Genomic DNA, 16743 nt, shown 5'->3' with positions numbered 1-16743 from the left:
TCTCATAGATAATGTACAATAAATTATTGAACAGTTACATGATTGATGAATGTTTATGGAGTTTCCGTTTTTCATTATCAAACACTGCTACCTTGATTTTGCACATATATTTCTGGGTACACATGCTAGTATTTATGTATTAGTCCCATTAATAGATTGACTAAGTCTCAGGATATTTTTCTTTCTTTCTTTCTTTCTTTTTAACATTTTTGAAAGATACTATTCTGTTATCTTCCTGACCCACAGTTGCTGAGCATGCCAAGCTGCTTACTCACCCTTGTCAGCATTTGGGGAGTGGTTGGGAGATTTATATTCTAAAGGATAAACAATAATGTTCTGTTTCATTGATTTCTATGAGATTGGGCATCTTTACTTATGTTTACTGAACATTTTATTTTTGATTTGCTTATTCAAAATGTTTGGCCAATTTGGGGGGATTGTCTTTTTTATGTGAATTAGTAAAATCCCCTTAGATATTATAGATATTGGCCCTTGGTTATATATGCCATGGTATTTTTCTCCAATCTGTTGTTAACCTTGAGAATTTTTAAATGATTTTTGTTTTAATTTTTGCATATTCATATCTTTCCTGTTACTTTTTACTTCATTGATTGCCTTGTGGAAGGAAACAAAGATTATAAAACCACTTGTTTCAACTTATTATGTGCTTTTTTATGTTTTGATTCAAGAGAGTAAACCAACTTTACTGTTTTCTGAGTCAATAATGTGTTGTTTCCATGCCATTAATCTCCCCCTGGATGTGAAATCCTTTTTTATAATGCACACATTGGTCAATTTCTGAGTTTCTTATTATGTTCTGATGAGCTATTTGTCCATTTCTACTGTGTCACTCTGTTTAATGAGCATAGATTTGTAGTGTTTTTATAGCTGATGGGATATTTTTTTCACCTTCACAATCCTATTGGCTGCTGGGCTCAGTGGCACACATCTGTAATTCCAGTAGCTCGGGAAGCCGAGGCAGGAGGATTATGAGTTCAAAGCCAGCCTCAGCATCTTAGTGAGGCCCTAAGCAACTTAGCAAGACCCTGACTCAAAATAAAAATAAAACCATCTGGGGATGTGGCTCAGTAGTTAAGTGCCCCTGGGTTCAATCCCCAGTACCTAAATAAATAAATAAATAAATGTGTTGGCTACTTCACTATATTTACTCACTTAGGGAAATTTAGAATATGTTTGTTGTTAATAAAATAGACTGTTGACATCCTTAGTGTTTAAGCTAATATTAATAGATGTAAGTAGATAGGCTTTGGGGGGATAACAACTGATGTCAAAGGTAAACTTTAAAAGATTTCCAGAAAAAATATTGATTAACACTCTTTAAAATGTCTTTCCAGATAAGGAAAAATTAAATATTCATATCACTAAAATAAATATGCCTTGCTTAAGTAGTCTTCAAAACTTGGCAGTAGAGCGAATGTCTACTGCTATTTTTCCATTAATTTATATGACATCATTAGAACTGCAATTTCCAGCCGGGAAATGTTTCTGGCTTTAAAGACAAAAATCGTGCTTATTGTTTTCAAGTTGTTTTCAGTATTTCTTTTAAGAGAAAAACATTGAGGGAAATGCTGCTGTTTCTAACCAAAATAATACAAAAATATGGTAATCTTTTACATTTAGAAAATTGCTCATGTAAAAAACAGTGCTTCTCTTAGCACCAGCCACTCTTGGGGGTATAAACACACTATGAATCATTACCTAGCCTTTAAATGCAACCTAGATACCTAGCAGCTCTTCTTTCTTCTAATTAGTGCCAGAATTTATCTCTTCATACCAAGTAAGCCTTCCCTTCAAAACCTAAATCTCTGTGCTCCCTGCAGATTTGAGGTGGTTAATAAATGGGTTGAGACAGCTCTGCTGCTTCTGCTCACGCACCTCGCATCCAGTGACAGCTCCCACATAGCAATGTACCAGGGAGCACTGGATGGATCCGTTCCCATATATAGCTTTCTTTGTTTCTGTATCTTTGGAAAGATACACAAAATGCTGATAGCATTGCTTCCCTCCCAGGAGGAGATCTGGTGATTGGGGGCAGGCATGGAAGGGAGACTTCCCACTACTTACCCTTTGGAACCTTTCAGTTTTTGAAACATAAGAATGTTTTACCTCGTCAAAAACTCTTAAAAGAAAAACTAAAGGTTCATTCCCCAAATCCTCATTTCTGTAGGTGAGGATCTCATCATGGTGGCTTGTCTTGAATACTGGGCTGGTACTAATATTAATTGTGACTGTCCCACTGAGGTCAGTGCATAGAGAAGACACCTCTGAGACTCTAAGCCCAGGAAACATGCTGTGGCATGTTTAATCTGTCTTGATGAAGAATTGTGGTGATCTTTGACATAATTTCCCCAGCACTCCCTGGAATCGAAATGTGTAGAAGACCTTGCAGCAAGAATAGGCTCAGGTACTCCCCACAGAATTCGTCCTGAGGACTGATAGGTACCAAGCTAGAACCTCTGGTTGCTGCTTATCTGGTCACATCCTGGATATTCTAACCCCCAGCTGGCCTTTCAGCCTTCTGCTCAAAATCCCAAAATGCACTTGAACAGTGGGCTATTTATCAGATAGGTTCGTTGCATTTTTTAAAGAGACCACCATCATTGCATTTTTTAAAGGCCACTATTGCCCTTTCCATAGTAAATGGACTTTCTACAATATAAAATAATTCCATAAATTATAAAGACAAACTGCATGAAAGGTCAAATGTTACTTAAAAACTGAATTTTTAAATGATTATAGCTGAGTGGTAAGATGAGGAGGAATTTTTATCTTCTTCTGGATAGCCTGTTTTCCAAATTTTTATGAATTAGTAGGTTTCAGATTGAAACTCGAGAGAGTATCACTTTAAAAAATACATTAATTTTGTAAATAATATTTTAGAGTATGTAAAGTACTTTGAAATATTTACACACATGATTATCTTATCAATTATTTGCTTATTATATTAAGGGAATTATCACAGACTTGGCATCATTAAGTTGAAGCTCTTCGAGTTACAGTAGGTCTCCAGAAGTCATTGCATCACATCAAGCAGGAAAGTCAAGATATTGACTAAATGCATATTTAACAGCAGTATATTTAAAATTCAGATGCACAGAAAAATATTAGAAAATGACATCCAAAATTCTTCATGGTTTATTATAGAATTGTGGGGATTTTGACATTTCTCTATTTTTCAAATATTTCTAATGTGCCACAGTTGGACCCATATACATATATGTGTAGTTTAAGGCAATTATCTCATTTTCTTTTTTCTGTACGTATTTCCATCCTATGTGGATTTACAGATAAAGTAAACCACTCTTTCAGCTGCTGGATAAGCATAGTTTATGGAATTGTGACAGTGCAGCAACTGTACTTAGGACTGCAATTAAAATTTGTTGAGGGGTCCTCCACAGAGGAATGAGAGGGCTGTCTCAGGACTAAAGAAGAGTCTGACCACTATATGGTGTGACCTCTCAGATGGAACAGGAGCTGTGGTTTAGGAGGGCCTCTCCATTTGGTTTCTATATGTGTACATGGCATAACAGTGAAAGTATTGAAGACAGCAGGAGGGAGTGCTGGGGAGGTAGCCCCGTGGGGGAGCCCTTAATGGGCATGAGTGAGGTCCTGGGTTCCATTCCCAGCATGGCAAAAATAAATAAATAAATAGATAGATAGATAGATAGATAGATAAGTGATTGATTATTCAGGATTTAGCATATATCAAATAGGGAAGTATGGTGAAGTAATATTTTTACATTTGGGCGTGATTCTGTTTTTATAGTGCCCAAATGAATTTACAGGAAGATGAGTAAATTTTTTAAAATTAAGTTTTAGAGGAACCATCTTTAGGGAAATCATTATCCTTATCTGAATTCCATGATTTAAAAATAGCTTTTCCATCACAACAGTATGAAAATAAGAAAAATGTATTGCGGTATTAAAAGGAAGAAGAAAATATAGATAAGTTCAAAATTGAGTCTCAGAAAAGTTCTGAAAAGAGGGTGGACAAAAAGCTTAAGTGTCCTTAGGGCACAGTAAATCTATTTATTGCTCCACCAACTTGAAGCCTAAAGCCAAAACTGTCATTCTGTCAGACAGGCAAATTTCTCAGTAGGTAAAGCTGAACTTATATTTTTAAATGAATGCAAACTGCTCAGTTGGAACACACTTAAGGATAGTTTGCATTTCCATTACCTCTAACCATGAATTTTAGAGCTGAATTTGAAGATAAGGTGCTTAATTTAACAGGATATGATTATGCTTTTTCTGATCAGACAGAGAAGAGAAGACATGAGTTTTTTGTTTTACCAAATCTGGACAATCTATATAAGAGGCTGCAGCTCTGCCCCTGGGTTTTGTCAGCATCTTATTGCATTCACAGAGTTGGTTGCTCACCTCCTTCTCTAAGCCAGCCCTTGAGACTGCTGGTGTCATCTTTCCACGCAACCCAGGCTGTGGAGCTCATTATCTACTGCAGTTCCTGGGCAAATGGTGTCTGCAGGAAAAGAAAAAAAAAAAGTGTGATAATGTCCTTGCTAGGTTTGGAAATCTAAAAGCAGGATACTTTTCAGGAAAATGCTGGGCTTTAGAAGATTATCTCTTCCCAGTCCACTGTCTACTTGCTTGATTGCCCAACCTAATTCTTTGTTTACTTCTTCATCCCAAAGACGTCACGGATGGGATGGGAAGAGAAAACAGTTTATGTCCTTTGTCCCACTTATACTTTGAATCCAGGACCAAAGAACATCTGAAGATGGGGACATTGTGGAATGTTTGGTGTGCAAAGGCGAGCAAAATTGGAGAGGGCTGAATAATTGCTAAATTAGATGAGCTTTTATTTAATTCCTAAAGTTGAACATTAGAAAGAGAGGCTGATGGCTCCCAGGATGAGGATCCTAGCGGTACAATTTATCTTGTGTGCCAGCGCTCCCAGGGCTCCCAGGGCTCCCAGGGCTCCTGCTCTTCATGTGGCATAGACAATGCCAGTATGTCTTCCTCAGAGGGAGGGAGGGGATACTGCTGATTTCAACCCCAGGATCGGGCTGAATTTGCTTCTCTAGTTACTATAAAAAGTTGGAGAATAGCCCATTGCCATTGATTCCCCTTTGTGGAGAAAGGTGGATGTTTTTGAGATAATTGTAACAAAGTGTAGGGTAGAAATGGATAAAAGGATTTTTCTCTGACAAAATTGATCAAAACTTGGTAGATGTAGAAATCCAATTAGTTGCCTTTCTATTCTACTCTACCCAGAGAGCACTAAAAACACTCCCTCTTTTGAATGAAAATGCAGATTGGAGTACATTTTAATCTGTACTTTCGTAGAGTCTAGATGCGGTAGCACATGCCTGTAATTCCAGTATTCAGAGGCTGAGGCAGGAGGATTGCAAGTTCAAAGCCAGACTCAGCAATTTAGCAAGGCCTGAAAGCAACTTAGAGAGACCCTGTCTCTAAGTAAAATACCAAAAAGGGCTGGGGATGCGGCTCAGTGGTTTAGCACTCCTAGGTTCAATCCCTGCTATCTGCTCTCCCTCAAAAAAAGAATAGTGCCTGGAAACTAGCACCTCCATTTATGAGCTCTCTTCCCTTGGCAAGTGACTTGACATCTTTGGGCTTCGGTTCCCATACCTCTACAAAGAGGGAACAGGAGTCCCTACCTTATAGGGTTATTCTAAGGATTAAATGAGGTGATCTATGTATATATGACAGTTGGATTTGTGCCCAGCCCAGTAAATGTTAGCTATTGTTATTATTTTCTGCCTCTCTTTCATATTTTATATAAAAAGTTTGATTTAAGAAGTTTTCACTTGCTCTTTTAAAATTTTTTATGGAATTTCTGTATTTTTCTTTAGCTTGTGATTGACCCTTCCAGAAAGCACTTTGGAATGTTCTGTCGGATGGGTTATCATGTATTACTATGCATTTGCTTATAATTAAGTTTGGGGATCTTACAATTGACTCTGCACTTATATAAGAGTATTTATAGAATGAGTGATCCAGGGGGCTGGGGTGTAGCTTAAGTGGTAGAACACTTGCCTAGCAATTGCAAAACTCTGGGTTCCATCCCCAGCAACACATGCACACAAAAGGAAGAATTATCAAATGGCTTTCTAAATGCCCCCATGATGTGTTCAGCTGTTTGTGCTTTGAACAAATGCTTAGTGAGCACACAGAGTGAGCTAGATTGTGTTTGGAGCCTGGGAATTTAGAATACATCATTTGAGGTCCTTGTCCTCAGGTGGTTTGGTTACATTCTGGTGAGAGAGACAAATCATTAGCAAGTAAACAGACATTTCAGTTTGAAGTACCGTGAAGAGAATATAACAGGACACCATGAGAAGGACAAGGGGAGAGAGAGCGTGGGTTGTCCCAAAAAGGAGTCAGTTGAAAAAAATGAGACTTGTTCTGTGATTTAAGCAACAGGAGGAACCTAGTTATTCACTGCTGGGGGAAGAGAAAAGCATGCCACCCCCAGGGGAAGTGAGCTGATGTAGAAGAAAAGCTGGTGCCTATTGCCCACCTCCTGAGAGGGGAGAGCTATGCATGGCCAGGCAGCAAAGGCAGCCCAGGTGACCACACTAGTAATGTCTATTTATGAGGTCACACATCTGCCCAACAGCATGGCCAGTGGAAGAGTTAAAAATTGAACTCCAAGGGGACACAGTCCTGCTCCAGCCATAAGTTATTTACCAGTTTGGGAAAGCTTGGCGTATCTTGTTTTTATTTTGACTTTTGGGAAGTTAAACATACTGAATTAGTGTAAGATGTCCCATGCATCCACAAGGCAGCTTCTCCAGTTATCAACCACAGCCAGTCTTGTTTGTATTTCTTCTTATGTCTTTATTTTTTCATTTCTTAGTGCTTTGATTCAACATAACAGCGTGTATTAAGATACATCACAGCCAGGCTCAGTGGCACATGCCTGTAATCCCAGAGGCTCAGGAGGCTGAGGCATGAGGATCGTGAGTTCAAAGCCAGCCTCAGCAAAAGTGAGGCACTAAGCAACTCAGTGAGACCCTGACTCTAAACCAAATACAAAATAGGGCTGGGGATGTGGCTCAGTGGTTGAGTGTCACTGAGTTCAATCCTGTGTATCCCACCCCCCGCAAAAAAGAGATATACCAAGTGCCAGATGGTGTATGTAAAAGCAAATAAAAACAGTCCTCTGCTCATTTCCCATGGCCCGTTAGCACAGGCCCTCCTGCACAAGGACCTCATCACGATAAATAGTTGGCACAAACCAAAGGTCATAGGAGTACAGAAGAGAGAGTGATTCGTGCCTCCCTGAGAGGTGGAGGAAAGGGAAATTGGGAACCTCAGAGAGTGAGATCATACAAAGTGGAGATGGGAAGAAAGATGAGGGTGGAGGAAAGAACATGAGCACAAGAGCATTTGGGGGCAAAAGATTAGAACTGAGCACATTGGGGAATAGTAATAAAGAGAGATCTAGCTAGAAACATGGGTTGGGCTACATTCTAAAAGGCCTTGATCACCAGTCCAAGAAATTTAAATTTTATTTTGTAGAGAAGTAGGAATAATGTAATTCTTATGACAAAAAAAAATAAATAAATAAACTAGAATAGTGGGATCAATATTTCATAATGATAATGCTAGTGACAGTGACGGGGTTTGATGGGGGAGAGCCTGGATAGGAAAACCAGTTGAAAGACTCGTTCAACAGGGTAGATGAGCACGAGATTATAATAAATGGGACACTGCCAAGTAGAGTTGCATAAATGTGAATCCCAGAACTAGTCTGAAGGGCTGGATAGATAAGACTTTATAGAGAAGATGGCTTTTGACCTTGATCTTGACAATGAAAACAGATTGGACATGAAGGGAAGGAGTTGCGGTAATAGGAACAGCATGTTCAAGAAAGTACAGGTCTACAAAAATGCAGGAATGTTCAGAAATTTGCATGGAGGGAAATGAAGCTGCTGGCTGACCAGCAAGCCGACCACTAAAGTGGTGCCAGCCAAAGATGGCCAGGGCTTTCATAATTCATAGACAGGCTTAGTGACTGATGGGCAGTGCCGGGTGAAGGAGAGGAATGAATTGCAAAGCTGAGGTTTCTAGGCTAAAAATACTTTAAAAAGTAGAACATTAAACAAGATAGAAAGTGCAAAGGCAGGTTAACAGGAAAAACTTTGTGTAGCTGCAGACATGCTTGATATGTTGTTACCCTGGACCGTCTGGGTGGGAATGCCCAGTAGGCATTTGGAAATTCAGGTATGGAAAGTGAATTTGGAGTCACCTACAGGAGCTGATGAGAGGCAGAAGCTAATGAAATAGTGACTGAAGTCTTCCTTTGTTACTACAGACCAGGTGTAACCAAATCGTTTTGTGACACATCTCATTCTGTTTCCTATGGGTTAGAATGTCCCCATCAAGGATGGTGATGTTTTACGCCTTGATTGCTCTGTGACCTGAATGATATAACTACCATCTTTTGCACAGGGATTGTCTCTGTTTTCCAACATTGTGATAGTATTCAGCTGCGGGACATCTAGAGCTACCTGCTTTTCATTGTGAACATTGCTGCCCTCAGTTCCACCCAGGTAGAGTGCGCCTGGGCCACCACGGACTCACAGTTACCTTTCTTCCTCCAGGTTTCATCGTCCATAAGGAAGTGCGGAACTATTTGGAAACAGCAATGGATCGTCTTTTGGGGAAGCCCTTCTTCCTGAAAACCTGATATTGCACTGAGATTTGAGTGTGTGTGTTTCCGTTGAACCTGTGGTGAAGGAGACATGTGACTCAGCTTTGATCAAAAGTGCTCCTCACCTGTACAGCCAAGATGGGCCAACAAGCAAGCAGAGGACACAGTGAGCCTTGCTGCCCAGAATGTGTATTGATGGTAAGGCGCACTGTGGTTACATCCGCTGTTCTTCATCAGGAGTTGAAATCACAGAAGATGAGCAGAAGACAATCGCTGACTCCCTACCAGAAAGCCAAATGTTGTCACACATGCGGGTTAAAGAAAAATGGAGATTGGAATTGCTGGGCACCAGAAAGGGGTGGGAGTTGAAAATCAGAAAAAAAAGGAGAAAAATACTTCATTATGTTAATGAAGAAGAGAGAAAATTGAAGCATATTTGTATTTTCAAAATAGGCATTTGGTAGCTGAGAACTTACTAAGGGATTTGGGAATCTAATCGACCAATGTGGATTCCTTAAAGACTTGATTCTAGAATACTCTTGTTTCACCATTAAGTTGGTACACTGTAGTACCATTATTTTATGTTGTGCCAGTGAATCCAGTTGCCAGAAACGTCTGAATGTTTTCATTCATCTTTTTCTTAAATACAAGAGGTTTCTATTGACTCTGACCAAGCATGCTTACGCAAATTTTGTTGCATGCTTTAAGTAGCATGGCTATACACATTTGACTATTTTTTTTTTAAATACTTCTTTCCTAGTGTATCAGTGTATCAGCCCTCCACAAGGATAACAGGACTGGACATAAAGTCAGATGTCATGCAGCTGTATAAATCTGTTGCAAGCTTTAGAAATAATTCTTTCAGCCTTTCCCTATCTTGATTATCTCTAGAGTCAAGCAACCATACTTGTTCTAAAGAAGATACTATTGACAATCATGACACCCTTTAAAAAACCTGAATCCAAAGTTAAAATGTAAGCGAGGTGCAAGTGTGTGCTGTCTGCTGTTAGTTTGGAGCAGGAGGCAAAGGACCAGTTATGGAGGATCATGAATTCAAAGCCAGCCTCAGCAACAGTAAGGCGCTAAGCAACTCAGTGAGACCTTGTTTCTAATTAAAATATAAAACAGGGCTGGGGATGTGGCTCAGTGGTCGAGTGCCCCTGAGTTCAATCCCTAGTACCAAAAAAGAAAGAAAGAAAGAAAGAAAATGATGGGTTGCTGCTATTTAAAAATAAATAAAATAAAGCACATGAAAAAAATACCCCAATGCTTAAAGAAAACAGAAAATTTTTGCTAAGTTGTGTGTGAGGAAAACCTCATCGTGTATATCAAGAGTCTACAGACTGCATCCATAAATACAGTATTTATTTTAATGCTAAAAGACCAGTGAGGTAAAAGTCATAGATTTCCCTATGATCCTGCAGTCAGTATTGTTTACATTTAAAAATAAAACAAAAAATACCCTCTATAATGAAATTGATCTTTTTCATGGAGTCAACCCCAAGCCCAGAATGACTTCTAATCTCAAATGCATTGACCTTATGTCAATACCTCCTCGCATTGAATTGTTCTTTCACAGTTATTTTGTGTCCCTTCTGTTAAAATCACATGAAATCTATAAAAAGAAGGCAAGACCTAACTAAAGGATATATTATTCTTTAGAACATGGGTGAGAAGAATTTTCTGAATTGTTTCTGGTTCAAAATGTGGAAGAGTGTAATTTTCAATTTCAACTCCAAAGTAAGCATTTCATGTGCTGGATAAATTTTGATCCTACCATTCCTTGGCATTTTAAAGAACCACTTGAAATTGGGTAATTTTATTTTAAATTTTTAAAATATTGACCCCAGTTGCCATACTATAAAAAGCCAGGACCATTTTATAAATAAGAAGAGTAACCAGCATTAATGTACCTCTTGCTGAAGTCAGCTATGTGCATTAACAAAATAAGTCTGCTTTCCATAGCGCTGTCATTTCACTAATAGAATAAGACGTACCTTGCTTTGAAAAAGATGTTTCTGCATCTCCAAATCTGTGGCTCTATATCTGGCTATGGTATTGTCTGCTCTGTTGTTCTGCAGTGCTGGGGATCAAACCCAGGGCCTTGCACATGTTAAGCAAGTGATCTACCACTGAGCTACATCCTAAGCCCTTGTCTGTTTATAAGGTTTCAATCCAGCCATAAAAGTTAATTTTGTTCTCATTTTTTTTCTAAGTTATCTTTTTCTTTATTTTATCTTATTAGCATTTTAGTGACTTGGAAAAAAAATACCAGAGAATATAATGTTCCTTTCCTTTTTCTATGCTTATAATCTTTGAGTATTTTTTTAAATTTCTAATTACAAGGTCTTATATAATGTTAAATATAAAGACATCACTGATTTAGCACTCAAGATACACGTCAGAGAAAGTTCCTGTTGAGTTTATGGAAGGAACTTTTCTTTTTAACCATTAGTGATACATAAAATGTAATTCTTTTATTTTAAAATGAGATTCACCCTGGACCAAAGTGAAAAACTGGGCAGTAAGTAATTCAGTAATTTTCCTTGTGTAATTAAATCAGATTTATGAAGTACCCACACTTTTTTTTCATACTAACTAATACATTCGGAGAAAATTTTATCAGAGAGAAATTTGAAAGTAAATAATAAAATTAACCACTGCTAGTCTAATATTTAAGTGACTAGAACCACCAATTATTTCATTAGCAGGATCCGCTAAATAAAAAGCTATGGAAGGAATTAAAGGATTATGTGCTGAGCTGTATTTCGCAGAATGAAGCTCTATTTTCTTGGTTAATTTTTAAAGGCACAACTGCATATCTCCCACCAGCAGCCCATGCAAGGGTCTCCTGCCCAGCAGGCCTACAAGAATGCAAAGGTCTGTGTCATCCTCCCTGTAATTATGCCTCTGCCCACTACCAGCATTTCTGCAGTCTAACCACTATGTTTCTATTCTATAAAGAAAATAAATGTGTGTGGGAATTGGTTTTCTTTTTTGGCGCTGGGGAATCAAACCCAGGCCTTGTGCATGCTAAGCACCTTCTACCACTGAGCTACATCCCCAACCCCTGTATTTCTTTCTTTGTTGCTGCTATAACACAGTTCCAGGTTTTCACTGAAGTGTGACATTAGGCTAACAAAGAACAAGTGAGTGACTGTTCCTGGATTCTTGATATATGATTAAAGAAGAAAACAAACCCACCTCTAGGAAGGAAAGAATAAAATGTGAAAACCAAAGTGACCATTCCATCTTTTTTTTAAAAAAAATAGGGGGAAAATAATGTTAAGGTGGTAAGAAAATGCTAAATGAACTTTATCAACATCCTCATGGTCATTACCAATCAACGTGGAAAAAAATGGTTCTCTAGTGATGAACATGCATTTAAGGCAGCTTACTTGATAATTTCCTGTGTAAGAGAAGGGTTTTGCATTTTTTTTTTTTACATTAGCTGTTATCTATCTTTATGCTAATTCCTTGAATCATTTAACTGAAATCTACAGTAGTTAGAGAACCTATCTTGGGCATTTTGAATAGCTGTTTAATTAGAGAAAAAAACCAACACATCTATTTCTCTGACTTACCCAGAAAAACTGATTTTCTGGTTGCATCTTTGTATCCCTTATTAGCAGAATGAGTGTAGTTACTTATCTTTCTCTAATGTCATTAAACATTCTGTTAGTAGAAAGTTCTAAACTTCTTTTTTTTTTTTTTCCTTTTCTAGTGCTGGGCATCAAACCCAGCTAGGCAAGTGTTCTACCACTAAGCTGGGTCCCTAGCCTGGAGTTCAGAAATTTAAGTTAAAAAATCAGCTTAAGAAAATAGAAGGATTGAATATACTCTTCAGAAATCACCAAATATTGAAATGACTCATAAGTCCATAAAACCATAAGTCAGGTTGTACATCCTGCAGTTATTTCAGTGCTGTACTAGCACATTAAAAGGAAAAAAAAAAATCTGGGCACCGTAGTGCACACCTGTAATCTCAGGTATTCAGGAGGCTGGGGCGGAAGGATCCTAAGTTTAAGGCCAGCCTTGAACACTTGATGAGACCCTAACTCAAGATAAAAAATTAAAAGGATAGGGATATAGCTCAGTGTAAGAGCGCTTGCCTATTATGCATAAGGCCTGGGTTCAGTCCCCAATACCAAACAACAATGATAACCCCAAAATACTACCTTACATTTGAAAGAGGAAAAAAAATGGCATTAACACTGCATATCCTGATACATACCACACAAACATATAACATGCATTTTACTTATACTTCATAGAGTCAAACACAACTTGTAAAAATTCACAAAAGGAAAAGGCATACCACATAGTAGTATGTCATTTAAACCATGAAAACTTTCTTTCCTTTCTCTCTCACTCAAAAATGTTTATAGTCCTAGCAGCATATTTCATACAAAGTAAGAAACTTCCCTTATAGTAGTTAAGGTATATTTAAACAAATACAAGATGTATTGACTATGTCATTCTCATCAGTGTGGCATAACTATTCAAGCATTCCTGAATTCCAGTATATGAAGCCTGTCCTTACTCATGAAAGTATATTGAGATCATTATTTCTTCACAGCATTAGAATATGTTGTGAGCATTAAGGAACCACTTAGACACAATTTGTTTGCAATATTCTCCCTTAGCCCTTAGAATGGTTAATCTTTCACTAGCAAGTCTTTGATCTGTACTGTCTGGTGGGGGATACTATATTGTTTTACTTGACAAAGCAGAACAAACTTCTGGAATTCAAATATGTGCTAGAGGAAAAGATAACAATAAAGTAATCATGTTAATAGGAGCATCTTCCTGAGAAAAAGCACATCCCTAGATAATTCAAACTCAAATTCCAAAGAGGAACTTTAGGCAGGCAGTGGCCAAAGGGTACTAGGGACCAAAAAAGGAACCCCGCAAACCATTCTCATTTTCACCTTCTTTTACTTTTTGTAGTCATTAAGCTTAAGATCTGTTTGAAAATGTGAACCATCATTAGCATTTCGAGAAAGCAGCTGAAAATAAGCCACATCTGTGGGCACTGTTTTGAAATCAGAATCCTCCCAAATTAAGAAATCCCATTGCATACATTGTAAGATTTCTGGCAAAGAAATGAAGATTTCTGTGGCAGCTATTCCCTCCTAAAGATGACCCTAGAAGAAGGGCCATGTTTAGCGATGCTAGGATTTCCTGCACACACACACACACACACAAATGTCATTTAGTTTGTGGCATTCCTCGCACAGCTGCACATAGGAGACAACATTTGTCAATTGATGTTTCTCCGTGGGGATGTTGTAGTCATTTAGATTTGGGCAATTCTCTGTTACACAGAAATGTCCCACACCTTGCAAGGTGTTTTAACATCCCAGTCCCCTGCTGACAAAATGCCAGTAGTGTTCCCAGTCAGTGTAAAACCCACAAGTAACAAGCTCTTCCCCAGCTCACTTGCCCTCATAGGGTGGTACCTCCCCACTTGAACATAATTGAGAACACACAGGCAGAAGTGCCTATCCCCAAAACATTGTCTCTACTGCCTTGTGTTTCTTTGGGCCCATTCATTTCTCAAGCCTTCTGCTTCCATTCAGCTTTAATTTGCCAATTTCTTCAGGCAGGAGTTTCCCAGCAGCCTTGGCAATTCTGTGTGCAGTGGGCATGGTAACTTGGCCTGATCCCTGTGTGTACTTAAGGGAGAGATTTTACATGAAGCGAGCTTTCTCCCCTCACAATTTTTACTCCAAAACTACGCTGTTGGACATAGTTCTTGCAGTGTTGTGAGGATTGTCACAAGAGTTGAACACAAACACAGTGACTCTTAACAGTCCACATAAACAAAGCAGGGGGTCTTTGGAAGTCACCATCAGATTTCACATGGTAATGTTACATCCCATGAGTTCCAAAAGAGTCTCTTCTTTCTCCTGTTAAGGAAGCATTTAATGCGCATGCAAATGCTTGGATTCCCCTGTATAAATAGTCACGTGGTTCAGCTCTTCTAACAAGGTCTGTGAGTGCTGCATTATGATGGAAATGTGGATTAACTGTGGATTGCATGCCTGTAGTTCAACTGCAGCAATGGTCACACACAAACCTCCTTTTACCTGGGTGAAACGTTATTAATCTGCGCCAAACAATACAGAAACACATTTATGCTCTTTGTCGCTTTTTAACACCAAAACTGAATGGTTAATGTCTTGAAATTATTCCAGTGAATTGTAGCTTGGAGAATGGAATTAATTTAGCCACTATAATTTTTTAAAATAGTAAAACTCCAAAAATATTTTGAGGCCGAGCAACTCAGAGTTGATAAAGGTGGTTGGTTATTTTGAAAATGTATAGATGGTGCTTAGGAATTGTTATCTTTTTTAATAGCAGTGTTTTTTCTTTTTTAAGAATAAATTGAAAGGAGTAAATGAGGCCGATTGCCACTCCACCCTCAGGTCAATTTTATGGTATATTAAAATGCCAATAATGTTTGTGCCACTTGCCAATCTGGGGGGGGGGGGCTTCTCCCTTACTGGATGATGTTATAGTTTGGCTATATCATTACATTGCTTAGAGAGCTTCTGCACAAGAAATTGCCACTGCAGTGCTAATCAGCATTCAGAAAGAACCAGACTGAATCAAGGGTCAAACCACTTTCATCACTTAAAATATCAGCACTAATTTTTCTTTTTCATGTTTTAATATTTCTTCCATGGCTTAGAAATGTGCCAGTGTGTTAAAAAGTTTCTGTACCAATGTCACCAGTGAAATACCAACTAAAAATTCAAACTAGTCATTTTTTTTCCTATGTAATGGTGATTTTGAAATTCAGGGCTATCTGCATTCTTTTTGTTATTTAAAATTTCAGTTAAAGTTGAAAGAATGGTAAACTGTGATCATTATCAGACTAATTGAATGGTTCCTGATTTCCAGTGAGTGATCTTGTCCACCTATTACACAGATGTAATATCTGTGAGTGTAAATAACTGGAACTGTATACTGATTAACATGACAGTTTCTCTTTTTTGTCATTTTTCTTAATCTGTACTGTATTATAGTATGTGGGTATAAATATCTACAAGTATACACACATATGTATATGTATTCCACTATTGTAACCTGAAAGATAAACTATGTATTATCTTTTTTATTCCATATTGGTGTTGTGTTATTTAAAAAGCAAAATTTCGCTCTATCTAGTGGTATACTATAATAGGATACTTTGCTGTGCACAATTCCAAGTGCCTTAGGACATTGTTTAGCTTTCCTAAATATATATAAATGCATATATGTATAAAACTGGGAAAAGTTACCTCAATAAAATCATTGGGAAATCCCCAGCTTTAGTTTGTTCTAATTTGTATTACATTCAGATAGTGCTCAGTCTTTTTAAATTAAAAGTTCACAGTCCTCGCTTGTAACACAAGAGTAAAACAACTTTCTTAGTTTCCTGTTATTTTAACAACACCTAAATTTTTAACATTTTTTTGTGTATAAGGTTTTGTGATTTATAATGTTTATTTAAAATATCTGTCTAAAGATTATTGCTTTTAATAGCAACATACAGTATAGTTTTAAAACTTGCTATCTTTTATATCTAAGGGTATTTGATATTGATATTTTATTGACATTATACCATGTAAACATAAAAGAGCCCTTTTAGAGTCTATGACACAGAAAATAAACAGACTTCCTCATTGCGCTTAGTTTTTAATGCATTACAAGCAAGGAAAGAAGTTGGGAGCATATTTTGACCAGAAAAGGAACTGGAATATACTTTTCATGTTTTTTAACAGTGCTTACAAATAGTAACTTAGCCTCCTTTGACTCCAGGACAAGGTCACAAATGTGAGAGGAAAGTTGAAAAGCATTGCATGCGCCCTGGTCCTAGACAGAAGACATATTATAAAGATTAGGACCAAAAACATGAAAAATGATTTGAAAAATTGGCCCAGGTGTACTATTTAAAACAAGAAGCACCAAAGCCAGCCTCAGCAAAAGTGAGGCGCTAAGCATCTCAGTGAGACCCTATCTCTAAATAAAATACAAAATTGACTGGGGATGTGGCTCAGTGACCTCTGAGTTCAATCCCCAGTACCAAAAAA

General features: G+C 37.8%; 1 protein-coding gene across 3 annotated transcripts in view; it reads left to right on the top strand.

Moving 5' to 3' along the window:
* Phactr2 (phosphatase and actin regulator 2) overlaps window positions 1-15978 on the top strand; it is a 135267-nt gene extending 119289 nt beyond the window's left edge. For all 3 annotated transcript variants that reach the window (XM_027938540.2, XM_071612959.1, XM_071612956.1), the window contains one exon: window positions 8613-15978. In XM_027938540.2, the coding sequence (XP_027794341.2) occupies window positions 8613-8628 (16 nt within the window). In that variant the 3' untranslated portion in view covers window positions 8629-15978. The remainder of the gene's footprint in view (window positions 1-8612) is intronic.
* Window positions 15979-16743: the final 765 nt, after the last annotated feature.

Source organism: Marmota flaviventris, chromosome 6 (assembly GCF_047511675.1).
Source record: "Marmota flaviventris isolate mMarFla1 chromosome 6, mMarFla1.hap1, whole genome shotgun sequence".
In the NCBI taxonomy this organism is placed as follows: domain Eukaryota; kingdom Metazoa; phylum Chordata; class Mammalia; order Rodentia; family Sciuridae; genus Marmota; species Marmota flaviventris.
Note: the sequence above shows the minus strand (reverse complement) of the source record. Positions and strands in the feature narration are given on the sequence as shown.